Below are 14,435 nucleotides of genomic sequence, written 5' to 3' on the forward strand. Positions count from 1 at the left end.
TTCTACAAAATTTTTGCAAACCAAATTAAAGGGTATATCCCTCAAAATGTCTGTTTTCGGAAATCAGATGGGAATCTGGCACTAAGCGACGAAGAAAACTGTGAAGAATTAGCCAAATATTTTGAAACGCTACTAAACTGTCCAGAACCAACAGAAGCTCTTCCAATATCCAGCACTAAAGCCCCGCAACAGCAAGACTCTGTACCGCCAACTGAAGAAGAAATTATCAAACACATAAACAAACTCAAAAATAACAAAGCATCAGGAGAAGATGGAATTGTAGCCGAATTTCTCAGAAGTCTAGGGTCTAACTCAAGAAATGAGCTAGTTAAAATTATTCAAAACATATGGGTTACTGAAGAAATACCAGAAGATTGGAAATGTGCCCTAATATATCCGTTACATAAAAAAGGGGATAAATCGGATGTGAACAACTATAGAGGAATCTCCTTACTTGCCGTCACATACAAGATATTATCAGCTTGTCTTCTTGAAAGAACACAAAAACTGCTAGAGCCCAAAATCTCAGGTTTCCAAGCTGGTTTCAGACCAAACAGATCATGTCCAGAACAAATTTTAAACTTGAAATTGATTACAAGGATGAAACAAATGCGAAGGAAGCCTACAGTATATGTCTTTGTCGACTTTAAAAAGGCATATGATTCAATTCACAGACCCACACTATTTAAAATTCTTGAAGAACAAGGACTGGATAAGAAGACACGGAACATCATAGAGCAGACATTAACAAATACAAAATGCAAAGTGAAATTCATGGGAAAACTTTCAAAATCATTTGAGATAAAAACTGGGGTTAGACAAGGTGATGGATTATCACCTCTGTTATTTAACTTAGTTCTGGATAGAGTCATGGCAGAATGGGAAAAAGAACTCAAAAAAGAAAAGTACTGGAAACCAATATCACTGGGAACCAAAAAAGATGACCTACAAATCCCCTACTTAGCCTACGCAGACGATCTTGCAATAATGGCAGATTCTAGTGAAATGGCAGTCAAACAGATAGAAACCTTAAAAGAGTGTGCAGGAAAAGTTGGCCTACAAATATCTTTTGAGAAAACGGTGTTTACAACAACAAATCTAGAAATTTCTAAGTTACAAACCAAATATGGAGAAATTAAGAGGGTACCATACTTTAAATATTTAGGAGAGATAACTTCTGAAAAATACTCACAACAAGAAAGAATATTAAAAGCTCGTAGGAGTCTAGGGCTGGTCCAAAACATTTACAATAAAAAATGTCTATCTATAAATACAAAAATTAAACATTATAAGTCGGTAATTAAACCAATAATGCTATATGCCAGCGAAACCTTGACACTTAAAAGGAAAACAGATATGGAAAACCTGAAGAAAGAGGAAAGGAAAATCATTAGGAAAATTCTGGGACCAAGATGGACCAAAGAGGGGTATAGATTACAGAAAAATTCTAAAATTGAAGAATATTCTAACATAGAGATAGACATGAGGAAGAGGCGTCTAAAATTCTATGGCCACATAATGAGACTTCCCGATCACAGACTTACAAAAAAAATAGTAAGATACGTAGCATCCCTTGTTAATGGAGGAGAATGGATCAAAAATGTAAAGAAAGATCTGGAATTAGCCAACATTACTACTGAAGACATGAACAAAAGAAACAATTTCAAACTTAAAGTTGACAAATGGGAGGTCAAACCAGAGACAAAAGCGCCGAGAACTGGAACAAAATGGAGCGAAGAAAGAAAAGCTGAATTCTCGCAAAGAATGAAGACCTGGTGGGCAAACAAGAAGAATAAGAAGCCCCAGAAGTGAACCATCTTTACTTAGCATCTTCCATGTTGGGAGCTTTACGACTAATAATAATAATAATAATAATAATAATATATATATATTTGACAATTCGCCCACAGCAAATGGCGTTTAACAGTTGCAAACCATTTTCGGTTGAGTGAACGTGTTATATTAGATGCAAAAAACCTTGATGCTGATGAAATGAATTTTCAGATTCAAAATATGACACCTGGCGAATTGCTGACATACAAGTCGGTTTATTCCGTTACTAACCAAGATGATATAGTCAACTATCCTACGGAATTTTTAAATTCGCTGGATTTCCCCGGATTACCGCCTCCCAATCTGTAATTAAGTCGGATAGGCAATCATTATGTTGCGAAAGGTAAACCAGCCACGTCTTTGTAATGGCACCCGGCTTGCGGGGAAGAAATTAAAGAACAACGTAATCGAAGCCGCTATTTTAAAAGGAAAGTACAAAGGTGAAGACAGTTTGATTCCAGTATCACTAAGATTCCGACCGACATGCCATTCGACTTTAAACGGTTATAATTTCCAGTGCAGCTTACATTTGCCATGACGATAGATAAATCGCAAGGGCAGTTGTTATATGTTTGTGGCATCGATCTTGAAAATCATGTTTTTCACATGGCCATTTGTATGTCGCATATTCCCCTGTCGGGACACCTTCAACTTCATTTGTTTACACACCAGAAAACAAAACTATCAATGCTGCGTATCAAAAAGTATTGCAATAAATGCTACCTAGCAATAAACTTTGACACTCATTCACTGATCACCACAAAAGTTGACAGATATATATGAGTTTTCATAGATAGGTGAAGAGGAGATGAACTGAGGTGGCGGAATCCAACAGAGAGAGGATGAGGAGAAGGATAGAGGGTGGGGGGAGATGGGCCAAGGGATGGGTTCAAAAATGGTTCAAATGGCCCTGAGCAATATGGGACTTAACTTATGAGGTAATCAGTCCCCTAGAACTTAGAACTACTTAAACCTAACTAACCTAAGGACATCACACACATCCGTGCCCGAGGCAGGATTCGAACCTGCAACCATAGCGGTCGCGCGGTTCCAGACTGTAGCGCCTAGAACTGCTTGGCCACTCTGGCCGGCCAAGGGATTGGGGGGGGGGGGGGGGGTGATCAGAGAGATAGTGGGAGAGGACTAAATGGATAGAGAGAAAATAGGGAAGGGAAGATGGACTACAAGAGTATGGAATAAATAAATGCCCAGGCAACTCAATGCAGTCTGTGCTGCACTTTTCAACACCGAAACGGATTGATATTTGTACTAAAGAAGTGAACCTCCACCCCCCAAAAAGAAGATTGGTCACCTCCCCAGAATAATAAATTATCTACGCCCCTATTAACCACTGTACTGCAATGAGAACCAAATTAAGATTTTGGAAGTCTAGATTCTTTAACTTTAGTATATTTCAGCGAAGTATGACACCAATTATATAAATATTTAACTACGTTTCCAGGATGTATTTTGCTGGTTCTGTGAATTCATTCGAAGTTGCCAAAATCATTCTAAATTGCCAAAATACATTTTAACAAAATCGAGGGACTTGTTTCATATCCAGTTCGTCTAAAAACTATAGTACTGGGAATACAGTGGCGACCCTGAGCCATTTTTCGCGGCGCCTACATTTGCGTCATGAGAGTCCACACTTGTAGTCTAGGTCTGCGTCATGAGGGACCATATTTCGGGCCATCATGATGCAGACTAAGACGACGAATGTTTACTTGCATGATGCAAACCTAAACGACGACTGTAAACCCTCATAACACAGACCTAAACGACGAGTCTGAATCCTCATGACGCAGATGTAGACGCTGTGGAGAGTGGCTCAGAGTTTCCATTATATTCCTACTACAATACATTCATGGAAAAAGACTCTCTTCATTTTAGGAGCATTTGTAGTGTCTAGGTCTTCAGCATCTTGACTCTGCATGTGGGATTCCCCTTAATATAGAAATACATGAATAAAATTACATTTTGCAATGTGCGTGGAACTCAACAAAATAAATTGTAATTTAAACTCATAATGTGTATTGCCTTAATCCACAAATGAATATTTTATTTTGCAGAACACTTTTCAACATAAAATATTTACAAATTTTCCTTCAGTTCCCCTGAAAGTATTATTTAGGCCAAACCAGATACTCCTACAAATATTTGGCTACTTTTGCAAACACAAGTAACAGAAAATGGTTTACAAACAATAATAAATGTCACTTGGGAGGATTGAAATCAAAAAGTTTAGTCTAAAATAAAAATGAACTGTATGCATTACAAAATTTCTATCTCAGAAATTGACGCCCAGAAAGCACAAGAAAGAAATCTGCACTCTTAATTAGTAAATTTGCGCTCACACTCATAGTTTCCTGTTTAATGTTCTACTGTATTCTTAATGTGTCTGCTGATCAGTGTTTGAATTAATTATGACGAGATCGTTAAGTCTGTCTGCATTAAGACGTGATCGTTTTTCGCTAATGAGGTTTCCAGCGCAACTAAAAATTCTCTCACTAGAGGCACTAGTGGCTGGTATATTTAATATTTTTCTTGCCACACACGCAAGTCGAGGAAGTCGTTGGAAGTTATTTTTCCACCACTGTAGAATATCTCCCTCGTTCACACAGTGTTCTTGCAAGTATCTGCTGACTTCATCATGTAGGAGAGGAGGCTCTTCTGCCTAGTCCCCAAATTTCGCCATTTTGTACGGCCCTGGATTTGTTTCTTGGGTGCTGTGATTGGGCACTTGTACTGAAACTGTACAGGTTCCAATTAATATTTGCAGAATAATGTGACGATCGTATTACACATAGTTGAAATTATAATAGTTTTTAGATGATGCTATCATTTATCGTCCAGTAAAGTCACCAGAGAATCAAAACTAACTGCAGGGCGATTTAAATAAGGTATATATTTTTGGTGTGAAAATTAGCAGTTGGCAATAAATAATGACAAGAGCGAGGTTATCCCTGTGTGTACTAAACTAAGTCCGTTAAACTTCGTTTACAAGATCAACCAGTCAAATCTAAAGGCTGTAGATTCTAAATACCTCTGATTACAATTACGACTTACTTAAATAGGAATGGACACACAGAAAATGCTGTAGGCATTTTAATGACAAAACACTCTTTTGGAGCATTGCTACGCAGTTGGAGAGCCTTACGATTGACGGAAGGGGTCGAAAGAGTCTAAATAAGGGCAGCTGGTTTGGTATTATCGTGAAACAGGGGAAAGAGTGTCGCGGAAATTACACAGGAGTTGGGGTGGGAATCATTACAACAATGGCGTTTTCTGACGTGGCGTGATCTATATATGAAATTTCGATCACCAACTTACACCTCCGAATTCGAAGATACATTGTTGAGTCCCATCTACATTGGAAGAAATGATCATCAGAATAAAATACAAAAAAGCAGCGAAAGTGGTTCGATGAACCCTCAACCAAGCACTTGCGTGTGACTTGCAGAGTAACCATGTACATGTAGATGAAGAATATGTGCATTATCTTAGGAGCTTACCTTCAGCACACATCTGTCGTGCTGCTTGGTAAACTTCAATTTTTTCATCCTCGGTTAACTTTCTTAATGTGCGGTAGTTAGCTACCATAAACGTTGCAATTTTATGCAACATACTAACGCACATTTTCTGTTCTAGGAAGGCATCGGCGGCTTGTTTCAAAGGTTTCATGTCCTGAAAATACATTTTCTCAACATACATATTTCACAAGTGGCTCTATAATATTCAGATGGAATAAAATTACAAACCTCTTCATCGTTATCCCGTACGGTACAGTGAGTTTTTAAGGCATAAAACCACAGTAGAACTAAATGTAGGGTTGGCTCCTTGTCACCCTCTAGATCAACTGTGGCTTCTTTAAACGGCTTAAGAAATTCTATAAGCTGGCCAGTTATATGGTGGTCATAACCCAGCATCTTATCAGAGGCACCTTCATTATGTAAAACACCCTTCACTGGATCAATCTGAGAATGGACTGATACAAGCATGTCAAAATAACTATTCCAACGAGTTGAAACCCACTGCTTTAAAGATCAGTTCAGTCTCACACAGAGACCTCTTCTCTTGAAGTACGAAACCGTAGCCCGCATTGTATTAAGAATGGCTAATATATTTGGAACATTTTCTTTCAAAGACTGTTCTCTCAGAACAGACTGTGTTTATACTATGAGCCATGCATGGAAGAAGCTGATATATTTTGAGAGCTTTGACAATGTTACTACCCCGGTCTGTGACAAATGTAATTTTGGCAATGTCTCCACGAGAATCACCCATAGTTTCTAAGCCATCTTCCAACTCGTTTCGAATATTCGAGCCAGTTTTTGGGCAGTCAGGAAACGCAGAGCACATCAGTACATATTTATTCAAACGCCAGTCTGAATTTATGTAATGCATTGTCACGGACATGTAATGCACCCCTTTGTAATTGTCTGTCGATAGATCAATTGTACTGGCACATATACCAGGACGAATCGCATGCACTATATCTGGGAGCATTTTGCTGTGCACTTTGTCAGCTAAGGTTTGAACTTTCGTAGCTGCTGTCACTCGGGAAGGCATAACATTTTTAATATCAACTGAGCCATATTTTTTACCTATGTTGATCAGTGTCTGCCCTAAATTAAGAAATCCTTCTCCCTCTATACTGCTAAATGGTCTCAGGTCCTTAGCACACATTTCGACGCACTTTTCGGCCACTAAATCTTTGTCCTCTTTCAAGATATTTACGGAGTGAGGGAACTGCTTGTCAAATTTGCACACATGTCGTAACATACTCGAGGTTCCCGAATAAGTACTTAAGAGCTTTTTACATAGTTTACATTGAGACACACCTACCGATTTATTTGAAGCTTCCTCATAAACACATGAAAACGTTTCCCATGCGGCACTTGTGCTCTGTTTCGTTACCAGCATGTATTTGCCAGTTGTCATTTTTTTTTCAATCTCACTGAAGTTCGATCTATTCATTGTGCTGCCTCCACCGTTGCGATAAATGAACTGCGGGCTAACTACCTGGCTACTCTAGTCACGGTAGCTTGACAGTGCAACCTGTTGTCAGGCGCAGCAAGCTGAGTGGGTCCCGTGAAGCTTGGCAGGCTTGCGGGAACCAGGTAGCCCGGGCTTGCGGGAGCCCGTATCGGCCGCATTACCCACTATGCCTCAGTACACGCGCACTCTTGTGTTTACGCCGCGGCAGGCTGACATGCATGAATGGTTGCAGAGGAGCTAGGGGCAAGCAGGCTGCAAGGGGAATTTGTACACCTCTACTAACTGCCCTCTGCCCACAATTCCGACCATTTGCATGTCAATGCTTCATGAAGGTGTCACCAAACCTCTTGGTAGTACTCCTTATTGACATTACTACCTTCTGGGCTGTACTTGTGGTGGACCATGCCATTGGAGACAATAGAAGTTAGCATGATTTTCACATTGCTGTGGTCCTGTCTCCTCGATTTGGTTCTTGGGGATGACAAATGCTTCCATTGCGATGAGTGGAATTTAAGTCAGTATTACTACTCAGGGCACATATTTGTTGAAAGCACCGATGATAGCTGTTAATCAGTTGAAATCGATTTGCAAAAGTGAATAAATAAAACATGATTTTGCGGCTGGTTGCTGCTTATTTGGTAATTTTATGGTTTACGGTCGCTGCACAACTTGGGAACCACATGGAGCCCACCATTCTTGAGTGGAACTTTGTTTATGGGTTGTACCCATAAATGCAGGACTCATCACTAGTGATCACAGTGTTAAGAAAGTTTGGATTACTGTTCACAGTATCCAGCATGTCCTGTGTGTTCTCCAAATGAAGTTGCTCCTGCACGATTGTTCGCAACTGTGGCACTAATTTTGCTGAGTTCGTCTGGAGGTCCAGGTGTTCCATTAAAATGGAATGAATAGATACAGTACTAATTTTAACCTTATCAGCAAGTTCTCTGATTGTGATTCGTTGATCCTGCATTGCCAGGATTCTTACGTGATCAATAACAACCTTATTTGTGGATGTTAATTGCCTACTTGAACGTGCTTCACTCGTCATTGATGAGCGGCCATGTTTGATATGGTTGTACCACTCCTTTATTTGTATGGTACCCATTGCTTCATCCTCAAACACTTTATGAATCTTGTGGATTGTTTCAACTTCAGACTCACCAATGTTAAAACAAAATTTGATGCAATAATATTGTTCCACTTTTTCTTTAAATTTGTCCACAGCACAAATTCAGTTGTATACCACTTACATGTGTTCATTTGTCAATATACAGCCAGTGACTTGTTGTTTCCGTAGTCATGAATAAAATCAGGCACGCACACTGCATACGCCTACAAACATTCAAAAACAAAAAATAAGGTTGGATACATTTTGAATAGCCTACATACTTCATTCCATTAGCAGAAATATAAAATGTATACATTCCAATGAAAAATATGTAGTAGAAGATAGGTGAACGAATATATAAAGTTGAGTCATGGAGTTGGCTGGTCAATAGGAACATAAACAAAATAGAAAATGCTGCTAAGCTTTTGGACACCGTCCTTCAGAACTAATTAATACTGAGTACACATACACTAACACTGAACCAGCATTGCAGCTTTATGCCTATTTTAGTGTTGTGACCCAATGAAACTACTTTCATCCAGCTATAACTGTGGGATCTTTGATTGCTCGATGAGGTGGCATGGAGGAACTGTAACTAATGAAATATTGGGTCACTTTATTACATTAATGAATAAAAGATTTACTTAATTTCAACAGACTTCTTTGCCACAGGAATACTGGATAATTTACAACCGTCATTGACTATAAGAGCATCACTTGATGCGCTAAGTGTAACAGACTGTTCTCTTGAGGTACAAAATTCATCATTTACAACAGTACAAGTACAGGGTCTACATAATGCCTGGAACACTTTCAATTATTTATTGCACAAGAACCAAAGATGGTACAGATATCATAGGTATGTCATTTTGAAGAGAAACCCTGAAAGTTTTTTTTTCTTTCATGTATACCACCACAGCATGGTTTGGTAACTTTCCAATAGTCAGTGCTAGTCACAAACATGGCGAGTTCACGTGCAGAGCAAGCTTTCTGTGTGTTGGAGTTGACAAAACAAGTGTGCTACAGCTGTTCAATGGACGTTTAGAACAAAGTACAGTAAGTAGCCACCAACATCTGGCCATTTACCACTGGCACAACAAATGCGTTAAGACGGGTTGCTTGTGCCTGACAAAGAGAAGCAGACGTCCCAGTGTGAGTGTAGTGAATGCGTAGCGTGTATGAGAGACATTCGTAATGAGTCCAAAGAAATTGGTCCATCGTGCATTCCATGAACTCGAAATGGCTCCAATGACAGAAGCTGTCTATGAAACCATTCAAGTGCAGAAGCTCAATGACGATGACAAGGACAATTCACAGTTGGAACAATTGATTGAGGATGGGGATGGCATTGTTGATGGCTTAATTTTTAGCGACCAAGCCACTTTTCACAATAGTGAGAAAGTGAACAGGCATAATTGTTGAATCTGGGGTACAAAGCATCCACACAAATGCATTGAATTTGAGCATGATTCCCCAAAGGTAAATGTTTTTTGTGCCTTGTCGCATCAAAAACTGTACGGGCCGTTCTTCTTTGCCAAGAGCACTGTCACTGGATATTTATACTTGGACATATTGCAGCAATGGCTGATGTTTCAAATGCAATCGGACTCTCCATTCATCTTTCAGCAGGGTGGTGCTCCACCCCAGTTTCATCGTGAAGTTCGTGGGTACCTCAACACGGAGCTGCTGCATCGATGGATCGCCCGTGCTGCAGAAGGGGACAGCTGTTTCATGAGATGGCCTCCCCCATCATTAGATCTCACTCTGTGTGACTTTTTTCTGTGGGGACACATTAAAGATCTGGTTATATACCGCCTCTGTCACGTGATGTTGCAGAGTTCTGGGAGAGAATATGGTAAGTGGCTGCCACAGTTGACGATGCCATGCTGCTATGGGCATGTCAAGAATTCGATTACTGTATTGACGTCTCCCGGGTCACTCATGGTTCGCATATCGATTGTTTGTAAAAAAAAACTTTCAGAGTTTCTCTTCAAAATGAAATATGTATGACTTCTGTACAATGTTCAGTTCTTGAGCGATAAATAATTGAAAGTGTTCCCGGACTTTATGTACGCCCTGCACATCTGAAACTTTAACAACTCAATGGTCCTACACTATGATGTTGACTGCTTCAGAGAGCATTACAAACTGACAGGAGCACTTCTGTGCTTGGCTTTATGTTGACCTGCGGTGCAGTAATGCTGATGTGCAGAGAGGGGAGGTATGGTCTTTAGGAGTGCCTCCCATCAGTTGTTGCGGATTGCAGTGAGACCTCAGTAATGTCTGTGGTATCGATATGTGTTGCCGAGTTTAGTGTGGCTTGCATTCACAATGGTCTGCCCGTCACGTCCAAATTCATCCATCATGGATTAAGTCATGCAGTAACTGCTATAACAGCAGGATGGAAACGATGGATTGCTGCACACCATACAGAGGAGGTGTTGAGTTACAGACAGACACAATGAAAAAGAATTCTAGAAATACTTCAGCTTTCAGACAATGTCATTCTTCATTGTGCTTGTCTCTGACTCAACACCTTCACTATGTGAAGAGTAGCAGTCTGTCCATTCCATATTGTTATTATTCCATCCTGGATTTTCCATTGTATCAAGTAACTGCAATACTAGAAGAACATCCTCTTGGTCCCAAATTATTGTCCCAAGAATAAATTTGCTGTGATACATTTTCACATCTTTGGGAACTTTTTCCCGAGGCATAAGCTGTTTAGCAGTATCCGTTGAATATTTTGGTATAACTAAAGTTATTTCTCTCTTTTACAGTATAGACACAATTCCAAATCAGTTATTTATGCAACTGACAGATCTCCTTTTTTTGGATCTGAGTTCTAATAATTTGGAAACTCTGCCTCCACAGACACGGAGACTTGCAAATTTGCAGACACTAGTGTTAAATCATAATCCACTGGGACATTTTCAGCTAAGGTGAGTAGTTTGCTTCAGTTTTGATGTAAAGTAGTATATAATAATTTGCATGCCTCAGACATAATTGGGTGTTAAAACAAGCGAAGTTAATCAATGATCAAAAAAGTGACACAGGTTGTATAGTGTTAATAACATTTAATTACCACAGAATAAATATGAAAAAAACAAAACATTTTGAACTTATAGGTGATTAAAGCAAAATTATAAGTGTAGGACAACCATAATCTATGCAGCAAGGAAATGAGTCAATGAATTGCCTTAGAATCATGTTGTAGCTTTTTTACTGCAGATTTACTGTACTTATTTCATTATTTTAAAAATAATGTATTGAAATTCATTCTGTTAAAGTATAATATGTAAAATTATAGTTAAGTGATTAATATTTTTCATCTGTGTTTTTTTCCGTATTCCACTTGTCATTAGGTCAACATGTGCATGTAGATATAGAGATGCATTGAATCTTAAGATCACTTTGTTTTACTCATTATTATTTTACAGGCAGTTACCATCATTAATGAATCTGGAAACTTTGCACATGCGAGACACACAGCGCACATTAAGTAATATACCATCAAACCTTGACAGTCTCACAAATTTAAGGGACCTGGATTTAGCACAGAATGCATTTCCAAAGGTTCCTGAAGCCCTGTATGCTCTCCCAAACCTAAGAAGATTGAATCTAAGTGATAATGAGATAACGGAGCTTTCCCAGGCTGTTGGTAATTATTTTTTCTACATTTGTATTCTGATGTATTATGGTTTCTGGAGTTATTTAGGACTTAGAGAGTTTGCACAATGGTGTTCCCATAGTATATTTTTATTCTAAGTTTGTAACAGCTGTGTAATAATATATAGGACATACTTGTAAATTAAGCAAGAATATTGTTTTGCATATTACTGACAGATATATAAACACACTACGTGAGTTAAGTTACATGCATGTCCAACATGTAGACATTCCCTCTTGTCTGTCAAATTTCTTCAAGCTGTACAGTTATTTTTCTCTGTTTTACCTTACAGTGATACAGTCTTTAGACTCAAAGAAGTTTTTATCCATGTGATGCAGTTTCTCAATTTTGTTTTTTCACGACACTGCAGTGTGATTTGGTGTACTTCTGTCTGGGACACCTGCAAGGGTGGAAATATACGCACTATCTTTCTTGGATTTAAAGTTTGCTTTCCCGATAAAGTTATTTCAATTTATAGTTAACTTATGTATGATTTTGTTGATTTATTGATGTATTATTGTGTTTCAAAATGTGGAATCATATATTTTGTTGTAATTTTAATTTGCTATTTGATTTTTCAATTTTCTAGATTTGTGGCAACATCTTGAAACATTAAATTTATGCCGGAATAAATTAACAGCATTGCCAGCCTCATTATGCAAGATCAACACACTCAGGAGATTGTATGTCAATGACAATCAGCTTGACTTTGAAGGAATTCCATCTGGGATTGGGAAACTGAGTAGTCTCGAAGTTTTCTCAGCTGCCAACAATCAACTTGAGATGATACCAGAGGGTTTGTGCAGGTATACAATGAAGTATTGCTGTAATATGTGCTACTACCATTACTAATTTTCATATAAAGAAATGTTTTTGTATAACATTATTCAGTCCATGTTGAACTCAGCTGTCTCTGAAATAAGCTTCTGAATATTGGAGGACTTACTCAGCTGTTCTTGTCGTAACAATGTTGAATTTCTCTTGTAAATCTGTTGTTGATGACATTTTAAATCAAACTTGTCACATGACATTGAGAAGCTGCTGTACACACAACTGTGTTCCACGGTGGGACATTCTCCCTTTAGATCTGACCATTACATTTGTGAAAATCAGCACAACATACAAATTACAGTAATCAGTCGCCAACCACTATCTGAACTTAAATTGAAGCAAAAATGGGAATAATAGAACAAACAACCATTGCAAATAACTATAGCAGCTACATAGTAGACACTTCAAAATACTAAATAATGACTAAAATCAAAGTGTAGGATCTGTTCTACTCAGCTGAATACCTGATACGTCCTGCATTGCAGGACCAGAATATTAAACTCATTCTTGGCTCATGATGGAGTGTTAGGGGCTTGCTCCAGCTCTATTGCAGATTGCCCCAGCTTTGCAGTACTGCTGGGATTGGCCCACCTGAAAATCAATTCAAACATTGTCTCAAAGTCTGAGATGACTTAATGTTCTCAAATGATAGGATAAACTGGGAAAAGGGCCTTGCCAGTGTACTTAAATGCAAACATACAAACACATTTTTCATCACCCATACAAGATTAAGTAGAAATTATCTTATAGGAGCTATACAAGAAACTCAGTACATCATACAGATATGTACAGAATCAGATGTTTGGATTGTGGCTGCTTCTACATAGGTGAGATTGGTAGATCATTTGACATCAGATTCAAGGGACACCTGGTAGCAGTAATAAATTAAAAAAAAAAAAAAAAAAAGAAATCACACATCAGCACTAGCCATGACCTAAAAGAAACAAAAAACCATGCCACTAACTCGAGCATCAGTATATGAGCATCCTACATATCCAAACTATAGGAAAAGTACTAGACATCCTGGAAACGTTCAGAGTAGACAAACACCTAAGAAAACCTGGTCCATCCTAAATGGCATTTGAAACAGCCTACATTTTAAAATGTGCAGACACAATGTGCATGCACCCCCCCCCCCTCTCCCCCCACCACACACACACACACACACACACACACACACACACACACAGAGAGAGAGAGAGAGAGAGAGAGAGAGAGAGAGAGAGAGTGAGTGAGTTTGTTCCCTGGCAGCTTAAGTATATATCTATCCGATTGTATATTTTATCGACATAATATTAAAAGAATCAAAAGAACTCAACAGTAAATGAAGGCTTTTGTCATCCCATAAGCTAACATATTAATTTACATTATAGAAATGTTTCTCAACAAGAAGTGATTTTAACTCTGCTGTAAAAGCAGTTTCTGATGCCAATCACTTGATGTATGTCGGAAGTACATTATAAAGAGTGACATCAAAATGGCTCACAGGCCTTTGAGTGGGGGGTTTTTCTAACTTTTTCTGTATGGATGGACACAATTGTGAGCATCATAACCGTGGTTATCGGAGTTGGTTTGCAGGTCACCATGTCTAGCTCTTGTCATCAACACACATTTTTATATATACTACGAGGGTACAGTAAGCAAACATATAGTTTTAAATAGGGGATTACAGTGAGTCCTAGCCAAGCTGTTTGGCAAGATTCAAATAGTCCTATCCTGTAATGTGAAAATTCCATTTAATTGAGTATTACTTTTACCCCAGAAAATTATTCCGTAAGCTACCAGGGACTGGAAGTAACCAGTATAGGCCATTTGAGCACCATCTGAGAGCAAACTTTAGAAATAATTCTCAGAGCAAAAAATGCAGAATTGGGTCTCTGGGAGAGTTTAATTTGATGTTCTTTTTGGTTTAAGTCTTTCTTGACATTACATTCTTAAAAGTTTTGTGCATTGTACCTTTTGTAATTCATGCCCGTCCAGTACCAGATT

The 14,435-nt window shown here is 38.6% G+C and overlaps 1 protein-coding gene and 1 pseudogene across 1 annotated transcript in view; both read left to right on the forward strand.

Annotated features, from left to right (window-relative positions):
• Window positions 1-14,435, forward strand: part of LOC126202413 (protein flightless-1) — a 194,232-nt gene that overhangs the window by 32,267 nt on the left and 147,530 nt on the right. Inside the window, exons 4-6 of the mRNA XM_049936864.1 lie at window positions 10,726-10,887; window positions 11,386-11,606; window positions 12,205-12,421. Coding sequence (XP_049792821.1) covers window positions 10,726-10,887; window positions 11,386-11,606; window positions 12,205-12,421 — 600 coding nt within the window. The remainder of the gene's footprint in view (window positions 1-10,725; window positions 10,888-11,385; window positions 11,607-12,204; window positions 12,422-14,435) is intronic.
• Window positions 12,866-13,042, forward strand: LOC126204747 (U2 spliceosomal RNA; annotated as a pseudogene).

This window comes from Schistocerca nitens, chromosome 1 (genome assembly GCF_023898315.1).
Source record: "Schistocerca nitens isolate TAMUIC-IGC-003100 chromosome 1, iqSchNite1.1, whole genome shotgun sequence".
Classification (NCBI taxonomy): Eukaryota; Metazoa; Arthropoda; class Insecta; order Orthoptera; family Acrididae; genus Schistocerca; species Schistocerca nitens.